Source organism: Ochotona curzoniae, unplaced genomic scaffold (genome assembly GCF_017591425.1).
Source record: "Ochotona curzoniae isolate NIBS_2020 unplaced genomic scaffold, NIBS_Ocur_1.0 contig_4105, whole genome shotgun sequence".
Lineage (NCBI taxonomy): Eukaryota > Metazoa > Chordata > Mammalia > Lagomorpha > Ochotonidae > Ochotona > Ochotona curzoniae.
Genome location: NW_024466129.1, coordinates 6,644,198 through 6,661,474, shown reverse-complemented (window position 1 = coordinate 6,661,474; position 17,277 = coordinate 6,644,198). Strand labels below are relative to the sequence as shown.

The 17,277-nt window shown below is 40.7% G+C and overlaps 1 protein-coding gene across 6 annotated transcripts in view; it reads right to left on the bottom strand.

Annotated features, from left to right (window-relative positions):
• CEP350 (centrosomal protein 350) overlaps positions 1 to 17,277 on the bottom strand; it is a 136,732-nt gene that overhangs the window by 64,310 nt on the left and 55,145 nt on the right. For all 6 annotated transcript variants that reach the window (XM_040984339.1, XM_040984342.1, XM_040984343.1 and 3 more), the window contains 7 exons: positions 15,404 to 15,550; positions 11,865 to 12,523; positions 10,979 to 11,100; positions 7,289 to 8,346; positions 5,130 to 5,259; positions 3,671 to 3,843; positions 973 to 1,147 (listed from right to left, as the gene is read on the bottom strand). In XM_040984339.1, the coding sequence (XP_040840273.1) occupies positions 973 to 1,147; positions 3,671 to 3,843; positions 5,130 to 5,259; positions 7,289 to 8,346; positions 10,979 to 11,100; positions 11,865 to 12,523; positions 15,404 to 15,550 (2,464 nt within the window). The remainder of the gene's footprint in view (positions 1 to 972; positions 1,148 to 3,670; positions 3,844 to 5,129; positions 5,260 to 7,288; positions 8,347 to 10,978; positions 11,101 to 11,864; positions 12,524 to 15,403; positions 15,551 to 17,277) is intronic.

Sequence of the window (17,277 nt, the reverse complement as noted above, 5' to 3'; positions counted from 1 at the left end):
TGTTGCAGTATTACAGTTCAAACTCAGTCAAGAGTCTTTCATTGCAAGAATATACCAAGCATAGAGTTCAGCATCTTATTGTCCAGATACATTCAACAGTTTCTTGGGGAGACCATCTCTGGTCTGAAGGCAGACCTGGCAGAATATCATCCTGATCAATTAAAAGCCCCAACACAACATCAACAACAATTTACAACATTATGGAATTATTTGATATGGTTGTGAGTAACCAATATGTTAAAAAACGCAAGTTCTTAACCACATCCTGTGACTACTTCATTGACATTTCAATTTTTGTTTGTACATAGAACCAGCTGCTATACACCTTAAAGTGGCTATAGGATACTATTCAGCTGTCTCGTGTCTATATTCATTTTAGTATTTAGCAGTTTATAGTATTGAAGCATAATTTTGCTGAACTTGGCAGATTTTAGGATAGTCTAAACTGGTTTATAACTCTGACAAGGCACATGTCAACAGTTGAGGTGTAGAACAGTTTTAGGAGGGGTGTGCAGAGAGATCTTCAATACCTTAGTGAGGAGTAACTAATCTTTGTGTCCCACCTAGTAAGGCTGACTGTTTCCTGTCTGGTTCTAAGCTTTCTTTTGTTCTCTGCCTATCTATTCTAATTTTGGGGGTAGTGGGGGCTCCAGAGCGACCCTGATGGTCACTGCAACAGAGGGTGGGGATCCAAAGTTGGAACTAAGTAAGAACCAGAGAAAGCTCCTCTCCCTAGTCCAGAAGTCTACTGTTTTTCTGTTTCTGTGGACCGCTCAGGGCTCCTGGCTGTTGTTTCAATGACCTTGGATCCTGCGAGGAAGGATTTGGGCTTCTTCCATCCCATGTGGTAAAAACAGCAGAATTCTTTAGCAGCTCAGATAGTACACAGCAAAACTGAAATTTAACAAAAACATCAGCGACTCGTATGATGTGAACTATATGAATTAAAGTATAAAGATTACATTATGTTACCTCAGAGAAGGCCCAGAAAGTTCCTCCAAAGTGCTTTCAGTGTCAAGAGTCTGCTCGTAATCTTTAACAGAAAGTTTACTACTGGTCCCAGATTTTTTCACTTGCTGAGAGCCACGTTCTGAGCCAGACTGTGCTTTTTCTTCATCAAGAAGTGAGTTCTTAAATGAATTCAACCCTGTAAAGTAAATTGACTACAAAGCTGATTTCCAGTGTTAATTACTGAGAGAGATCACTAACATACACATTTCAACAGATTAACAGACCAAAACACTTTTAAATGGTCAAGGGTATTTAAAAATGTTCGTGGAAAAATGGAAGTGAACGTCCACTGATGCAGGCTGAATATACAAAATGATGGACATGGGGCCAACACGATAACATAGTGGCTAAATCCTCGTGTTGTGTACTCCAGGATCCCCTATAGGGTAAGGTTCGTGTTCCAGCTGCTCCACTTCCCATCCAGCTCCCTGACAAGACACCTGGGAAAGCAGTGGAGGACAGCCCAGTGTCTTGTGACCCTGCACTCACATGGGAGACCCGGAATAAACTCCTGGTTCCTAGCTTTAAATCAGCTCAGCTGTTGTGGGCACTTGGGAAGCCAACCAGCTAATGGAAGATCTTTGTCTCTCCTTTTTTCTGTAATCTGATTTTCTAATAAAAATAAATAAATCTTTAAAAAAATGATGGACAGACATATAAAGGATTTTTCATCTGAAAAAGGAAGGATTTTTTTTTAAAAGATCTGGTCCATTTGATTTGACAAGCAGAACTAGAAGTAGAGAGAATGAGGGATTCCATCAACTAGTCTACTCCCCAAGTGGCCACATTGGCCAAGGCTACACCAGATCAAAGCCAGGAGCCTGGAACTCCATTAGAGGCTCCAACACGGGTGACAGGGGTAGGGGCCCAGGTGCCTGCACCATCTTCCACTCCCTTCCCAAGTTCATTAGCAGGGGGTTGGATGGGCAATGGAGCAGACGGGACCTAAACTAGCACTTAACGTGGCCCCAAGAAGGACATTCTGACACAGGCAACAACATGATAAAACATGAAGATATCACGCTAATGAAATAAGCCAGCCATGTAATCCTACATAGGACTACACTTACATGAGGCAGCAACAACAGGCAAATGCCTAGACAAAAAGTAGAACAGCTATTACTATGGGCTGAGGAAAAGGGAGAATGGAACACCATTTAAAGGGTTGTGCTATGGGAAAATGGAAAAGGTCTGGAGCTGGTTAGCAGTAATGGTTGCAAAACTCTGTCAATATTACTGAAGTCAATAAATGGTAAATTTTATATTATGTATATCATACAATAAAAACAAAAATTTGAAATTTTACAAATTAAAAAAAATTGTTTTCTAAATTGAGCAGTTTCCTCCCTCTAACCCGGCTCATCATCTCTTTATTCCAAAAGAAAGGTTTAACTTAAAAAAATTTTTTTTTGATAGCAAAATCATTCCTTAGCCAGAGGGCATCACGGCAGGCCTAGCATTAAGGCAGACTGGGTTAAGCTGCACCTGATGCCAGCATCCTATATGGGCACAAGTTGAGGCTCACCTGCCTCATTTCAGATCCAGTTCTCTCATAGTGACCTGGAAACAGCAGTGAAAGACAACCCAACTGTTTGGCACCTGTACCTACTTGGGAGACCCGGATGAAGCTCTTGGCTCTGGGCTTCAATTTGGCCCAGCATGAGCCACTTCAGCCATCTGGGGATAAACCAGCGGAACAGAAAAGCTTTCTCTGTCTCTCGTTCTCTTTTCCTTCCTATAACTCTGCCTTGAAAATCAATAAATCTTGAAATTAAAAAATAAATAAAATAAAAAGAGGCTATTACCTAATTTATTCAGTTTCACCTTTTGAGTGAATCTGAGTAAATTCCACTCAAAACTACATATGACTGCCAATGGGTCTGCCACCAGATGCCAGAACACATACACAGGTTCACATTCAGATCCCTCCTGTCGCTTCACCCCCCAGATGCCAGGGCTGGGCCAGTCTAAAGTCAGGAGTCAGGAACTCCCTTCTGAGTGTGCTTCTTGAGCAGCAAGGACTCAAGCACCTGAGCCACAATGTGCTGCTTCTCAGGCTGAAATCAGAAGCCACAGCTGCAGTACTCAAGCTTAGGTACTTGGAGACTGCTGTGGACAACCCAAGCACCATTTCAAACACTGAGCTAAATCCTCTCCCTCAAATTCTTAATTTTTTTTATCAATGCAAATGTATTCTCTTTATATTAATAAAATATTTACAATGATTTATATAGAAAAGCTAATTACATTATCATCACTAAAAAATTCCTTGAACTTCTGATGGAATGGGAATCAAACAACAACTTTTGGGGCCAGTGTGGTTTTATAGCAACCCAAGCCTCCACCTCTGGTGCCAGCATCTCATATGGGTATCAGTTCTAGTCTCTGCTGCTCTGCTTCCAATCCAGCTCCCTGCTAAAGGTAGAGGATGGCTCAAGACCTCGGGCCAGTGCACCCACACGAGAGAGTCGGAAGAAGCTCCTGGCTCCTAGCTTTGGGTCAAGCCAGCTCTGGTCACTGCAGCCACGTGGGGAATAAACCAGCAGATGGAAGACTTCTACTCCCTCCCTCTCTGACACTTTCAAGCTAAATAATACATATAATAACAAAAGCACACGACTTTGAATCAGTAAGAGAAAAAGCCATCATGTGTACTTACAGTCTATTCTTTCCTTTTTCCCTCTCTTTCCTTTAGATGAAGTGGAGGAATGCGAAGAAGCTGCCGACTGGGCTCCTGAGGACTGCTGAGACGTCACATCACCACAGGAAAGCTCATATGCTGACTTCCGGCCAGCAGGGTCCTCCTGGAGGCTTAAACTGCTACCACCAACACTACCAAAGAAAAAACAACAGCAGCTAAAGACAAAGCCGTCTTACAGCTGAAATTAAAGATATTTTAAAATGTGGTCAGTCACTGAAAGAATGTGAAGACACTCAAAGGTGTGGCTTCTTCTTGACTTTCTTCTATGAGTCCATAAGCTTGAATAGTTCCTATGGATCAATTGAATGTAAAATTTCTTACTTATTCTCACTTTTATTTATGAGAGAAGAAGAGAGGAGAGAAAGCAATGTCTAGGTAATTTCCAAATAATATATGTGGTCACAGGAATTAGAGAAAAAATTCTCCCCAACACTGTCTACTTGATTGAATAAGCACGCCCAGCTCCGGGCCTCAGTTTTGCAAAGCAGGTGCAATAATAACACATATCAGGCCATTAGGTCCAAGAATTACTAGGTATTATGATTTACTAACTTTTTTTTCAAATCTTTGCAAAATTTTAGATATTTTTCTGATTATAAAAATAAATTACTTTTACCTTGGGCCATGAAATCAAGCATCTGTCTGATCTTTCTCATATCTATCAGAGAGAAACTACTTCTTTAGCTTTTTACATGAGTAGAACACAGGACAGTTCCCCACTGTGTCCTCACTATATTCAGACTGACTTAATATCTGAGACTGTACACCATCTGTCAGGCCTCGTTCTAAGTGTTTTATATTTCATTGAAAACACAGAACAATGTTGTGAAACAGACAGATACTATCACTCACCCCATTTCACAACGAAGGAAATCAAGACACAGAAGTCTAGTAGTACAAACACATACATACAAACAACTAAAACTAAGGGGAACCAGGACTGAACCCTGGCAAGAAAGAGATGCACAGTGTGGTAGTGTAGTGGCTAAAGTCTTCGCCTTGCACTTGTCGGGATCCCCTATGAACGCAGGTTCTAATCCCAGCAGCCCTGCTTCCCATCCAGCTCCCTGCTTGTGGCCTGGGAGAGCAATCGAGGATGGCCCAAAGCCTTGGGACCCTGTACCAGTGTGGGAGACTCAGAGGAAGCTCCTGGCCCACGTCTTTGGATTAGCTTACTTCCAGCAACTGCAACCACTTGGGGAGTAAACCAGTGGATGGAAGATCTTTCTGTGTAATTCTGACTTTCCAATAACAATAAATAAAATCTTTTAAATAAAATTTTAAAATGCAGAGCTCTTGTCCTCCCTGCTATGTTATATATTCTCCACATTATCCTCCAACAAGCAAAATTCAACTCATACATAGACCACAGTATACACTCTACAGACTTTATTCCATATTGCCAACATATTCATACTTAGGCTCAAGAGTTGATTTCCTTTCGGTCAAAGTCCCGCTGCCTGGAGAGGAGGCAAAATCATCTTCATAGGAGATATTGCTAAGAGGCCGTGATGCTGATGGTCCTCCATCCAACCTGTCTTCAAATCCTGTCAAAAACAATTATTGAAGCACAGTGAAAAAAGCCAAAAACTCTATGCAAAGCACTCCACCACATGGAGCCGAACATGTCAATTTGCCTTTACTACCTTTTTAAAAATCTTATCTTTATATTTTTCAATATATTTTAAGTTCATTAAAATCTTTGAAACACACAAAGCCTGAGACAAGAGCATAATGAAGGCAGTGTATCCATTACCCAGCTTTAAGTAAACTTGCCAACACATCACTTCTTTTTCCCAGGTAATTGTGAAGTAAGAAAAAAATAACTTGTTTTTTTAACCTCTAAGTATTTCACTGTAACTATAAAATCTTCATAAAAACATAACAGAAGGATTTAAGAACAAAACATTTCCTATAAAAACTGAGGGTGTTTATGTGAGCACTTTGCATTCATCAAAAAGAATCCCCTTTAAAACTGAAAGAAATCTGAAGTTACTACCAGCAGAAATAAGTAGCTAAACAAGAGTCAGGAACAGCATTTAAGGGTTTGTCTGAGACAAGAAAGTGCCACAACATCAATTCAAGGAATTAGCAATATTATATGCATTTAAGCACACGAAGAACAGACAGAAGGCCTAGTGTGGTAGCATGGTGGCTACAGCCTCGCCTTATATCCAACTAGGTTCCCATATGGAAGCAGTTCGCTCCCAGCAGTCCCACTTCCATCCTGCTACCTGTGTGTGGCCTGGGAAGCAGTGCAGAACAGCCCAAAGCCTTGGGGGGGGAGACCCAGAGGAGACTTCTGGCTCCTGGTTTTGGCTCAGTTCAGCTCAGGCCATTGTGGCCGCTGGAGGACTGAGCCAGCATATGGAAGATCTTGGTCTCTCCTTCTCCCTATATATTTGCCTTTTCAATAAAAATAAATAAAAGAAGAAGAGATAGAACCAACTCATTACTTCACTGTACAGAGCAGAGTAGAAATCTCCAATCTGGAAATTCTAAGGTTATGCTACTGTAAGATGAGCAGAATCCAACGATAGCAGAAAAGCAAACAAAAGAACAGAGAAAAGGAGGGACTTCAAGGAATTCAGTCTATTATAGAAAAAGAAAGATGTGTCACAGAAATGCAGTGATAAAAAGAAAACTTTAAATGTTACTGTTTTAACAAATATACAGCTACATTATCATCCAAAGTCCAGCAGCTAATAAAACTAGCTTTGAGAAATATATTTTCCTATCAGAAGCATTATTATATTGGCCCTCTAATCCTTGACAATTATATCCCAAAATTCACAAGTTACTGCATTAAGAAATTCACTTAATTTCTATTTAACTACAATTACAAAAACTTAGTATACATTTGACATATATACCCAATCTTGAACATCAACTATGAATTTTTCTAAATTTTATAAAACTAAAACTGAAATTTTGCAGATTAAGTTATTAAAATTCTAGTTGAAATTTACAGATACTTTAGAAGATGGCTAACATGAATAATATAAATTTTTATTATTCTCATAATGGACAACTAAAAATAAGTACTAAAGTATTTATCTTACATAAAAATTAAAAATTTTTAGTGAAAAAAATTACACACATAAAGGGACAACAAAAAGTTATTGAAGCAATATGCTTTCAGTCTAGCAGATTCCAGCACTGTACGGGGGAGGAGTTCAATCTTGGCCTGGGTTCCTGACCCCAAGTTCCCCCACTGCGGCCCTGAAGGGAGACAGGGATGGGCACCTGCCAGAGAGCCCTGGAGAGTACCCCAGATGCTGGCTGTAGCCCTTCCCCAGCCCCAGATGCTATGGCATTTCACAGGGAACCAGTGGGAGGAAGTCAGGAGCTCAATTCACCTATCAAATTTAAAAAGTTTTAAATTATGTAAAAAGTTCGTGGAAAATACAATTTTACATTAATTAGGAACTTTCTGAAGATTCTGTGTATTTTTAACTGAGACCTAGTAATGGTACATATTGTGGGGACATAAGTGTAGCATTTAATATACACATACTGAAATAATTTATCCCATGACAATATAAAAATAATGCAGTCCTTACTTGCTTTTCTCACCTTTTCCATATAGCTGATATGATCTTGTAAAGATATTGATAACGCTATGTGGACTTCCCTTTGCCAATTCTTCCCATGGTCCTTTGCTTTGTGTACCTCCTATGTGTCCTAGAAGTGGCAGGAATTTTTCAGCTTCCTTCTGAAACTCTTTGATAGGTTCGTAAGTATTTCTTTCTCCAGCACAAAATTCCTTTTCTTTCAAGATTTCCGAAACCTTCAAAGGGGGTGGTCTGTCATGGCCTCCCTCTTCTTCAGAGAGACTGCCCTCGCTGAGAAGAGGCCCTTCGCTGACTGAATCCAGGCTGGAACCAAGAGACACTTTGGCTTTGTCCTGAGAGCAGGGCTGCACATCAGAGCTGGGAGAGTCAGCGTGCCGCTTACATAGCTGTGCCAGGAGCCTCCCCGGCCTGGGACCAGGGGATCTCATTCTCAAGCTTGATATAGCACTTTGAGGTCTTATCATCTCAGGAAGCTTTTTAAACTCACTAAGGTTGCCGACCCCAGGAAGATCATCATCAAAAGTTGCATGAGAGACACAGGTTCCCAGCATCTTTTGAATCCTTGCAGAGAAAACATCTTCAGCATCCTCTTTCACAGGTGGACTTAGAGCCTTGTTCCACATTCCATTTTCTTGGGGAGCATCCTGCACGTCACACTCGGCGTCCCACACTGACCCATAATTAATGTGAGCTCCAGCTAGTTTCTTGGCTTCACTTTCAATCCTGCTAGACAAGGAAGCAGCTGTAGCTTTCAAGGCTTCAATTCGATCCAGTTTACTCTTATAGTGGCTGGCACTAGGTTTTAACAAGGCATCTGAATGAGCAGCTGGTGAGGTCAGATACGGTTGAGGTGTAAAAGTTAATGGCCCTGAAACCGTATTATGATTCTTCCTAGTTGGTAAAATAGAGTCAAAATCCTTATGCAAAATTCCCACATGTTCTAGATTCAAAAGGTGAGACAGTAGATTTCCGGCTGTTCCAACAAGCGGCTGTGGCTGAGAAGGACCTCGTGGGCTCAGCCTGTCAGGCTGCATCCATGTAGGCTCCATCAGGTCCCTTCTGTAAATGAAAGTCACAATATGACCATGAACACAGCAAAACCAGAACTGGAACAACTAAACACCTTATTTTAAAGTTCTGGATTTTTTTCTGTTTATAAGAGTAACATATAGACACTGAACAAAAAGAACAGATAAAATGCTCAGAGTTAATCAGAAAGAGTTGCTATTGATAGTCAATTTTAAATTATCTTTCCCAAGTTTTTCAAGGTGTATGTTGTGTTTTGATGATAGTGCCTGTACAAAGATGGATTTTACCACATACATAGTTAAATAAACTGTTTATCTCAACTAGTACAATTTTATTAAACAGAGTTAAAAATTTGAATTAAAGTCTTCATGAACAAGATTCTTTACATTGGCTCTATCCCTCCTTGCAAATTTTTCATATGAAAGACAAAAGCTTAAGATTGATAATACTAAAGTAGACATGCGTGATAAAGAATATTTTAATTGGTGAACATTTACTAAATGCTAAACACTGACATTTAGCATTGTGAATACTAAAGAAACAAGATGATTACAACTTCTAAAAGAAATTAAGGAACATCATATAACACAAACTGTGAGTTTTGATTACAAACATACAGCCCAGTGTGGGATGTTCAGAAAGTTCAGATGGAGGGCTGCAGTTGGACCAGAACCTCATTTCCAAATCAGCACATGCTGACACGCTGAAGTCACTCACTGGTGAGCACAGTGCATGAAAGCAAGCCTTCTGGAACGTGACTGAACTGGATTAGCTGGTTGGAGTTAACCCCCACTGGCAGTTATGGTGATTTTCTAAGAAAAAGCCACACAGCTGAGACAGCGCCCATCTCTCCCTGCTGCAGGCTGGCACTAGGAGCCTTCCTCTGTATTCCACCCTCACCATGTTCCACACTAATGAGGATGCCTGATTTTGGATTGTGAATCTCCAAAACTGTAAGCTGAACTAAATCTTTCGTCCTAAGTAGTTCCCTCAGGTACTTGCTAAAGTAACAAAAGCTAACCAAAACTGTACCAGAAACATACTTCATCAGCATTACGCATATTTCCTTGTTTCCAGACCATAGATATATAAAGGTATAGAAGAGAGATTAAAAGCTAATGGAAGACTAATTCCATGACGTTGTGGATTGCTGCGGGTGTTATGTTGGGGCTTTTGGTTGGTTGGGATGACACTCTGCCGACTCTACCTTCAGACCAGAGATGGTCTCCCCAAGAAGCTATTGAACTTATCTGGACAATAAGATGCTGGACTCTATGCTTGGTATATGCTTGCAATGAAGAACCTCAACTGAACTTGAACTGTGGCAACGCAGCAAGGTGGAGGAATCCACCATGGGAGGAGGGTAGGGGGAGGGGTAGGAAGAATCCCAGTGCCTAAAAAACTGTGTCACATAATGCAATGTAATAAAAAAAAAAAAGCTAATGGAAGATCGTTAGAAAAGTAACATGGGTTTTGCCCCTGATCTTGTCCATTACTTTTGCAGGATAAGGTAATCATACAATAAAGAAATTGAGAGATGATAAGAAATGCTGGGAGGGAGACAGCATTGTGGTGCAGTGAGGTGAGCTCTGACTTGGGATGCTCAGAGTGCCTGGGGTCAAGCCCTGCCTCGCTCCTAATCCACACACGGAAGACAGTGGCTGACAGCTGAAGAGCCCGTGTCCCTGTCACACATTTGGGAGACACAGATGGAATTTGGGACTCCTGGCTTCAGCCTGGCTCAGGACAGTTACTGAAGACATCTGAGGAGTAAGAATCTGTCTCCCCCTGTCTTTCCTTCTCTCTCATTCATCCAAATACATTTCTTTAAGCTAGGAGGCATGGCTAACTCTACAATGACTCAAAAATGATTGAAAATAAATTGTGCAGGGCCCACCACAGTAGCCTAGCTGCTAAAGTCCTTGCCTTGCACACATGGGGATCCCATATGGGTGCCTGTTTGTGTCCAATGCTGCTCCACTTCCTTTCCAGCTCCCTACTTGTGACCTGGGAAACCAGTCAAGCACAGAATAAAGCCTTACGACCATGTACATGCATGCGAGATCCGGAAGAGGCTCTGAGCTCCTGGCTTCGGATTGCTGCAGCAATGGCCATTGCAATCATTTGGGGAGTAAATCATTGGACAGAAGATCTTCCTCTCTGTCTCTCCTCCTCTCTGTATATCTGACTTTCCAATAAAAGATTTTTAATCTCTAAAGGAAATTAATTGTAAAGGCTGCAATTTTAAAACAAGCTAAAATAGATTAAGGTAAAGTTCTAAAACTCTTTTGAGGAGGGTAAGCAGTGTGATAAGAAAGCTGAAAAGCATGCCTCACAAGACTGCTTCTAGTCCAACCCCTGCTGCTGCACCTGGGAAAGCAAGGGAAGACAACCCAAAGGAGCCTGGGTGATGCTGCCACCTAGGAGATCTGAATGGATAACATCCTTTCCAAACTCAAGAATTAGAAACTTTAAGATAACACATATAAGGGACCAACATCATGGAGAAGGTTAACCTACTGCCTATAATTTCGCCAACCATATGGGTGCCAATTTCTAAAGAAACCTCTCTGTCCCCTTGCTCACACAGAATTTTCAGCCAAGAAAACAATCGCCGGGCCCAGGTCACTACGGTAAATTTCATCTGTGGCTCTGCCTTTACCTTGCAAGAGGCTGTGGAGGTTCTGACAGAGACATGTCACTGCTGGAAGATGCGCTCGGAGGACGTTCCTGTACTTTGTTCTCCTTGTCAGATTCTCCAGAAGGCTGATACCCTGGTTTGGCCTGTGAAAGAATGATATCAAACTTATCTGATTCACATTACAAAGGTAATTCGGGCACAGTTATCAGATAGACCTTAAATCACTTCAGCTTTACTAAGATCACCAAATGTAGGGTTTTCCCCTTCTAATAAAAACCAACTCACATTTAGCCATTATAATTAACAGTAAACATCATCCAAAACCCAACAAGGGAACCTAATCCTAAGCATATAGTAAGAGCAAGAAATAAAATCCTTTACAAACCTCAGGCTATTCCATCTGCTAAGCAGAACTAACACGGCACCTATCAGACCCAAGGCTGTAGGGCTATAATGCCTTTACACTTGATCCTGGCCAAAACGCCAAGAAGCGATGGCCAATAATGTCTTTACAATTGATCTTAGCCTATAATGCCTTTAAAAGAGTACATCAAAACACTAGGTTGTTACTCTTGAAGGCAGCACACTGTGCTAGGATGTTCTTGAATGTCAGGCCAGATCACAAAACCAAGTATTTCATCGACATTTATGTACTTCTTATTTGCTCAGAACGGCCATGAAAACTAGAACTAACAGCAATGATGAGATCATTAAGAAACTCAGTTTATTTGGGTTTTTAAAACCATACTTACCACATTATTCTTTGGAATACATGAAAGGCCATGATTATTACAAATATTATCTGAGCATATGTCCAAATATTAATAATGGTACGTAATTTTTAAGTAGGAATGTCACTTTTCCTAATGATGATCAATCTCCTTTGTATGTCTATCACTGCCATTACCTGTGTTTCCTGTGTACCATGCTGCTGGGACGTTTCCTCAAGCAAAGTCTTTTCCAGCAACAATTTGGAGTAAGTTTCCTGTAGTCGCCTGCTGGTGGATGGCTCCGGAAGAGGCACGTTTTTTGCTTTTGTAAAGGCTTCTTTCTGCTTCCGATAGAGCTCCTGCAACCGCTTGTTCTTCTGTTCTGTGGCCTCCTTCTGAGCCTTCTTCTCTTCATTCTGCTTCCGCTTCCTCTCCTCCTGCTGCCTGACAATGTACTGCCGGACCTCATCTGTGTCATAGTGGCGCTTTTTAGAGATAACAGGGGGATCTTCACTAGCTGCTACTTTTTCGGGTTTTCTTTTCACTGGGCTATGACTTCTAGGAACCTGGACTGGCGCTACCGACTTCTGATTTTGTAACTCCCCATTTTCCAACCTTGCAGTTTGAGCTGTGGAATCCAACTGTAGGTCATCAAGAATGCCACGAATTTCAACAGGTAAAAACTCCTTATTTAAGGCAGTATTTTCCTCCTGTTTGTTATCTGGGAGAGATGGAGCTGCCTTCTTGATGTTAGTTTCAGACCGAGTTCTACTTCTTGAACGCTCTGAGCTTCGGGGAAGATGTCTGTGTGAAATATCCAACTTGGAATCGGATTCCGCTTTTCCAATATGACCCCCTGCAAGGTATGAACTGTAAGTAACATACTAAAATTTCCTATTCACTCCTAAAGTTCACTTTAGCTTAAATTTAAGTTCAAATATCCCATAGTCTTCTGAAGAACAAAATACACCATTCTTTGTAGGAATAAAAATAAAATTTTCAATATGTTGAAACACTATGCTGGGATTTAAAAGAAAAAAAATGCATCTTTTAATTTTTCTGAACAAAGGACAGGTCTTACAGCTGATGAGAGCACTAACTATTTTTCTCACAAGCACATTTAACGTTACTAATTCTCCACAATCTCTACAATCTCCCAAAAAGCTGTCCAAAAAAGCAATTCTTGGGGCCCGGCGCAGTGGCGCAAGTGGTTAAAGGTCCTCACATTGCACGCCCGGGAGCCCATATGGGCGCCGGTTCTAATCCCAGCAGCCCCGCTTCCCTTCCAGCTCCCTGCCTGTGGCCTGGGAAAGCAGTCGAGGACAGCCCAAAGCTTTGGGAACCTGCACCCTGTGGGAGACCCGGAAGAGGCTCCTGGCTTCAGATCGGCATAGTATCGGCCCGTTGCGCTCACTTGGGGAGTGAATCATCAGACGGAAGATCTTCCTCTCTGTCTCTCCTCTCTGTATATCCGCCTTTCCAATGAAAAAATAATAAAAAAATTAAAAAAAAAAAAGCAATTCTTTTAGTTGTTAAAAAGCATTTGATTGGAGTTGAGGGCATGGTTCAATGGATTAACCCTCCACCTTCAACTGCTAGCATACACATATGCCCACTATAAGCACACTGCTTTGTGGTCCTGGCTGCTCCACTTTCCATCCAGCTCCCTGCTTGTGGCCTAGGAAAGGAGTAGAGGATGGCTCAGTCCTTGGGACCCCGCACCCATATGGGAGAGACCTGGAAGTTTCCTGACTCATGGCTTCAGATCAGCTCAGCTCTAGCTGTTACTGCCAATTAGGGAGTGAACCAGTGGATGGAAGATCCTTCCCTCTCTGTCTCTCCTCTCTGTAAAACTGCCTTTCAAACAGAAATAAATAAATCTTTAAAAAAGCATCTTGATTATAATTAAGGAAGTGAAAAAAAACCGTAAGAACACTGTATTTTTGATTATTTGTTTGCTTGTTTGTTTGTTTGAAAGTCAGAGTTATAAAGAGAGGTAAAAGAGAGATCTTCCACTCACTGGTTCATTGCTCAAGTCAGGACTGGGGCAAGGCAAAGCCAGGAGCTTCCTCACAGTTTCCAGCACTGTGCAGGGGGCCAAGTACCTCGGCTTCTTTCCACTTCTTTCTAGGGGTATTAGTAAGTAGGGAGCAAACTGGGAAGTGGAGTGGCTAGGGCTGAACCAGTTTCCACATGGGATGCTTCTCTCAGCAACAGCAGCAGCTTAACACGATTTGCCACAATGCCAGCCCAAGAATATTTTTTAAAAACTTTTTTTCCAAAGTACTGCAAAGATCAGACTGCATCTGTCAAGTCCAAATAAAGGTACTAAAAATGTTAATTTTTCTGAAAACTCTTTAACACTGATCCATTCCACAAATACATGAAATGGCGGCATATTTTCATGAGTTTTATCTTAGCACTTCTGAACATTTTGTTTCTGTTTCCTGTTGGTATAGCAATGGTTATAATTGGTTATTCATATAACTACTTTCACATTTTAATGGAATTTATAAAACAAAACTTCCAGCACTTTATTCCCAGAAGTCAAGCTTTAACAGGAGTCTATAAAGTGCATGATGTTTGTTATACTAGAATGCTTCTTTGTAGCCAATCATTTTGATCTCTGGCTTATTCTGAAGCTCTACAGACTGGACAAAGCAGTACCTGCCACACAATGAGCAGTCAGAAATTATTTTCCGAATGAGTGCTTTACTTCCACAATCCTCTAAGGCAGAGGTGAGGGCCATGCAGGCCGCTGGCCATCCAAGGCCTGTGAACTCATTTGGTCTGGCCCTGCCCAGGCAACCGCAAGCAAGATTCAAAATCCAATATATCTACAGCAGGCCAATTTTGAACGGCCCATGAATGACACTATAAATGTCCAAATGGCTCTTGTCAGAAAAAGGTTCCCAACTCTGCATAATGACAGAATAAATTAGAGACAGTATGCAAAATACCAATCACTTCATTATCTAAACATTTGTTGACATGGTTTAATTTTAGAATGAGAATGCATGAGTTTATCTGCAACACAGAGGAAAATGTAGAGGAGCAAATACAACATGTGGAGCGATTTCTATATACCGAATCACACTTGCAACTGTATTTCTCACTGAATCTTCAGAGGCTCAAATTCAGTGAGGCAAATTTCACTGCAAAAAAAAGCTGGCCTGTAGATATTTATAGTCGTTTCCATATTTAGTGTGCATGAAAACTGTAACTACCTATTTCAAATAGCATTCAAGATACTTTAAAAAGAGAAAAGCACTGAATTTAAGGGCCAAATTTAATTCTGAATCCTGCATTAAATCCTGTCATGCAGTGACTCTACACCCTGAAGAAAAATACTCGTCTTTCAGAGCCTGTTTCCTAATCTGTCAAGTAAAAACCCCAACGTTAGCAATGTTTGCTTGTGTTTGTATATGTTGGGATGAGGCAGACTGGACTAGTTTGTCTTAATGTCCCTCTGTGAATCTAAAAGATTTTGATTAAAATAAGTCATTGTTATTCACAGAATCAGCTAAGCATAATAATATCCAGAGTTCTTAGGAAACCTGACAACATCTACATGCAGAGACTATCCACAGACTAGCACAACAGGATTTTTTCTTTCAGCTAAATTCAAAACTATAAAACAGTGCACTACAGCATTCTCAACAGTATTTTAACCTTCTCCAAGTACATATACAAGCAAGTTTTGTTTTTCTGAAAAGCAGTAATTATAACCACTCACCAACTTTAGTACTTCTTTCTCTTCCATTTCTGTCACTTGATGCTGTTCTTCGCTCTTGATGCTCCATTTTAGGTGCAGGTCCCAGAATCTTCTTTACTAATTTTTGTCCATCTCGCCAAGAAGATGTACTTATCAGACGACTACTACCTAAAATACATATATATTATACTGAATTTAAAACTTCAGCTCTAACAGGTTCAGGTATTATAATTAATTAATGTTATCATTTGCTAGGGTAAAATATAACTTTTTTATTCTTTTTATTATTATCATTTTACGATACAGTTGGTAGGCCCTGGGATTTCTCTTATCCCCTACTCTGATCCCTCCCCCATCACCTAATTCCCCTATATTATTACTATAGTACAGTTCTTCATACACAATCATATGTCCATCATTGCAGGCATTGACAAAGGCAGAGAGTCCAGCATCCTATTGTCAAGATATAGTAAACAGTTTGAGTGGGAGTCCATCTTTGAGAGCAAAGACGCATACTGCACTGTATCCTCACATCTGGATATGACAGTCTCCATTACAGTTATCATACATCCCCTTAAATGAAAAGCCACAATACAAAATCAACAACAGGAAGAAAAAAAAAAGAAATTAACAACACCATGAAGTTAAATAACACGCTACTGAATGACTAATATGTCGCTGAAAAAATGAGAAAATCAAGAACCTTCTTGAAAATTATGTTTCTGGGGCCCAGCAGCATGTCCTAGCGGCTAAAGTCCTCTTCTAGAATGCCCGGGATCCCATATGGGTGCCAGTTCTAATCCCGGCAGCTCTACTTCTCATCCAGCTCCCTGCTTGTGGCCTGGGAAAGCAGTCGAGGATGGCCCAAAGCTTTGGGACCCTGCACCCGTGTGGGAGACCCGGAAGAAGTTCCTGGATCCTGGCTTCGGATCGGCATAGCATCGGCCGTTGTGGTCACTTGGGGTGTGAATAATTGGACGGAAGATCTTCCTCTCTGTCTCTCCTCCTCTGTATATCTGACTTTCCAATAAATAAATAAAATCTTTTTAAAAATGCTTCTGTATGATTTATGAATCATTGAAGAATTTAATCAGAAGAAAGTGTTTTGAAGAGGTGAAACTAACACAAAAAATCAAAATCTATGAGATATAGTTTGCGCTGATCTTTGTTGGTGAAATGTGTCTTCCATAGGCAACAAATAGATAGGTTTTGTTTTTCAATCCAGTCTACTATGACATTTGATTGGTGAGTTTAAGCCGTTTACATTCAGGATTAATACGAAAAGGTGGTAATTTAGTCCTGTCATTTTAGCAATGGGTTGTTCATTAATTTAGTCTTCTGTTGTTATTTTACTGGGATGTTCTTCACATTTGCCCTTGGTTTTATTGGGTGCTATTTCTCTTCTCTGCCAAGAGAACATCTTTAAGTATCATTTGTAGGTCAGGCTTGGAAGAGGCATATGCTTTTAATTTTTCTTCAGTGTGGAAGAATTTTATTTCATTTTCAAAGACAAAGGAAAGTTTTGCTGGGTACATTATCCTGGGCTGACAATTTTTTGCTCTTAGAATCTGGAATATGTCACTCCGTTCTCTTCTTGCCTATAGAGTTTTCTGGGAGAGGTCTCCTTGTTAGTTTAACTGGCATTCTTTTATATGTCAGTTCATTTTTTCATGTGCACATTTAAGGGTCTTTTCCTTATGTTCGACTATAGAGAACTTGATTATCATGTGTTGTGGAGATTTCTTTTGGTCAAGCCTGCTGGGAGTTCTGTGCAACTCCTGGATCTTGTTTCTCAATTCTTTCTCTAGATTAGGGATATTTTCCCTTATTATTTAATTAAATACATTGTAAACCCAGGTTCTCTTTCTGCATCTTCTGGGACTCCCATAACTCTA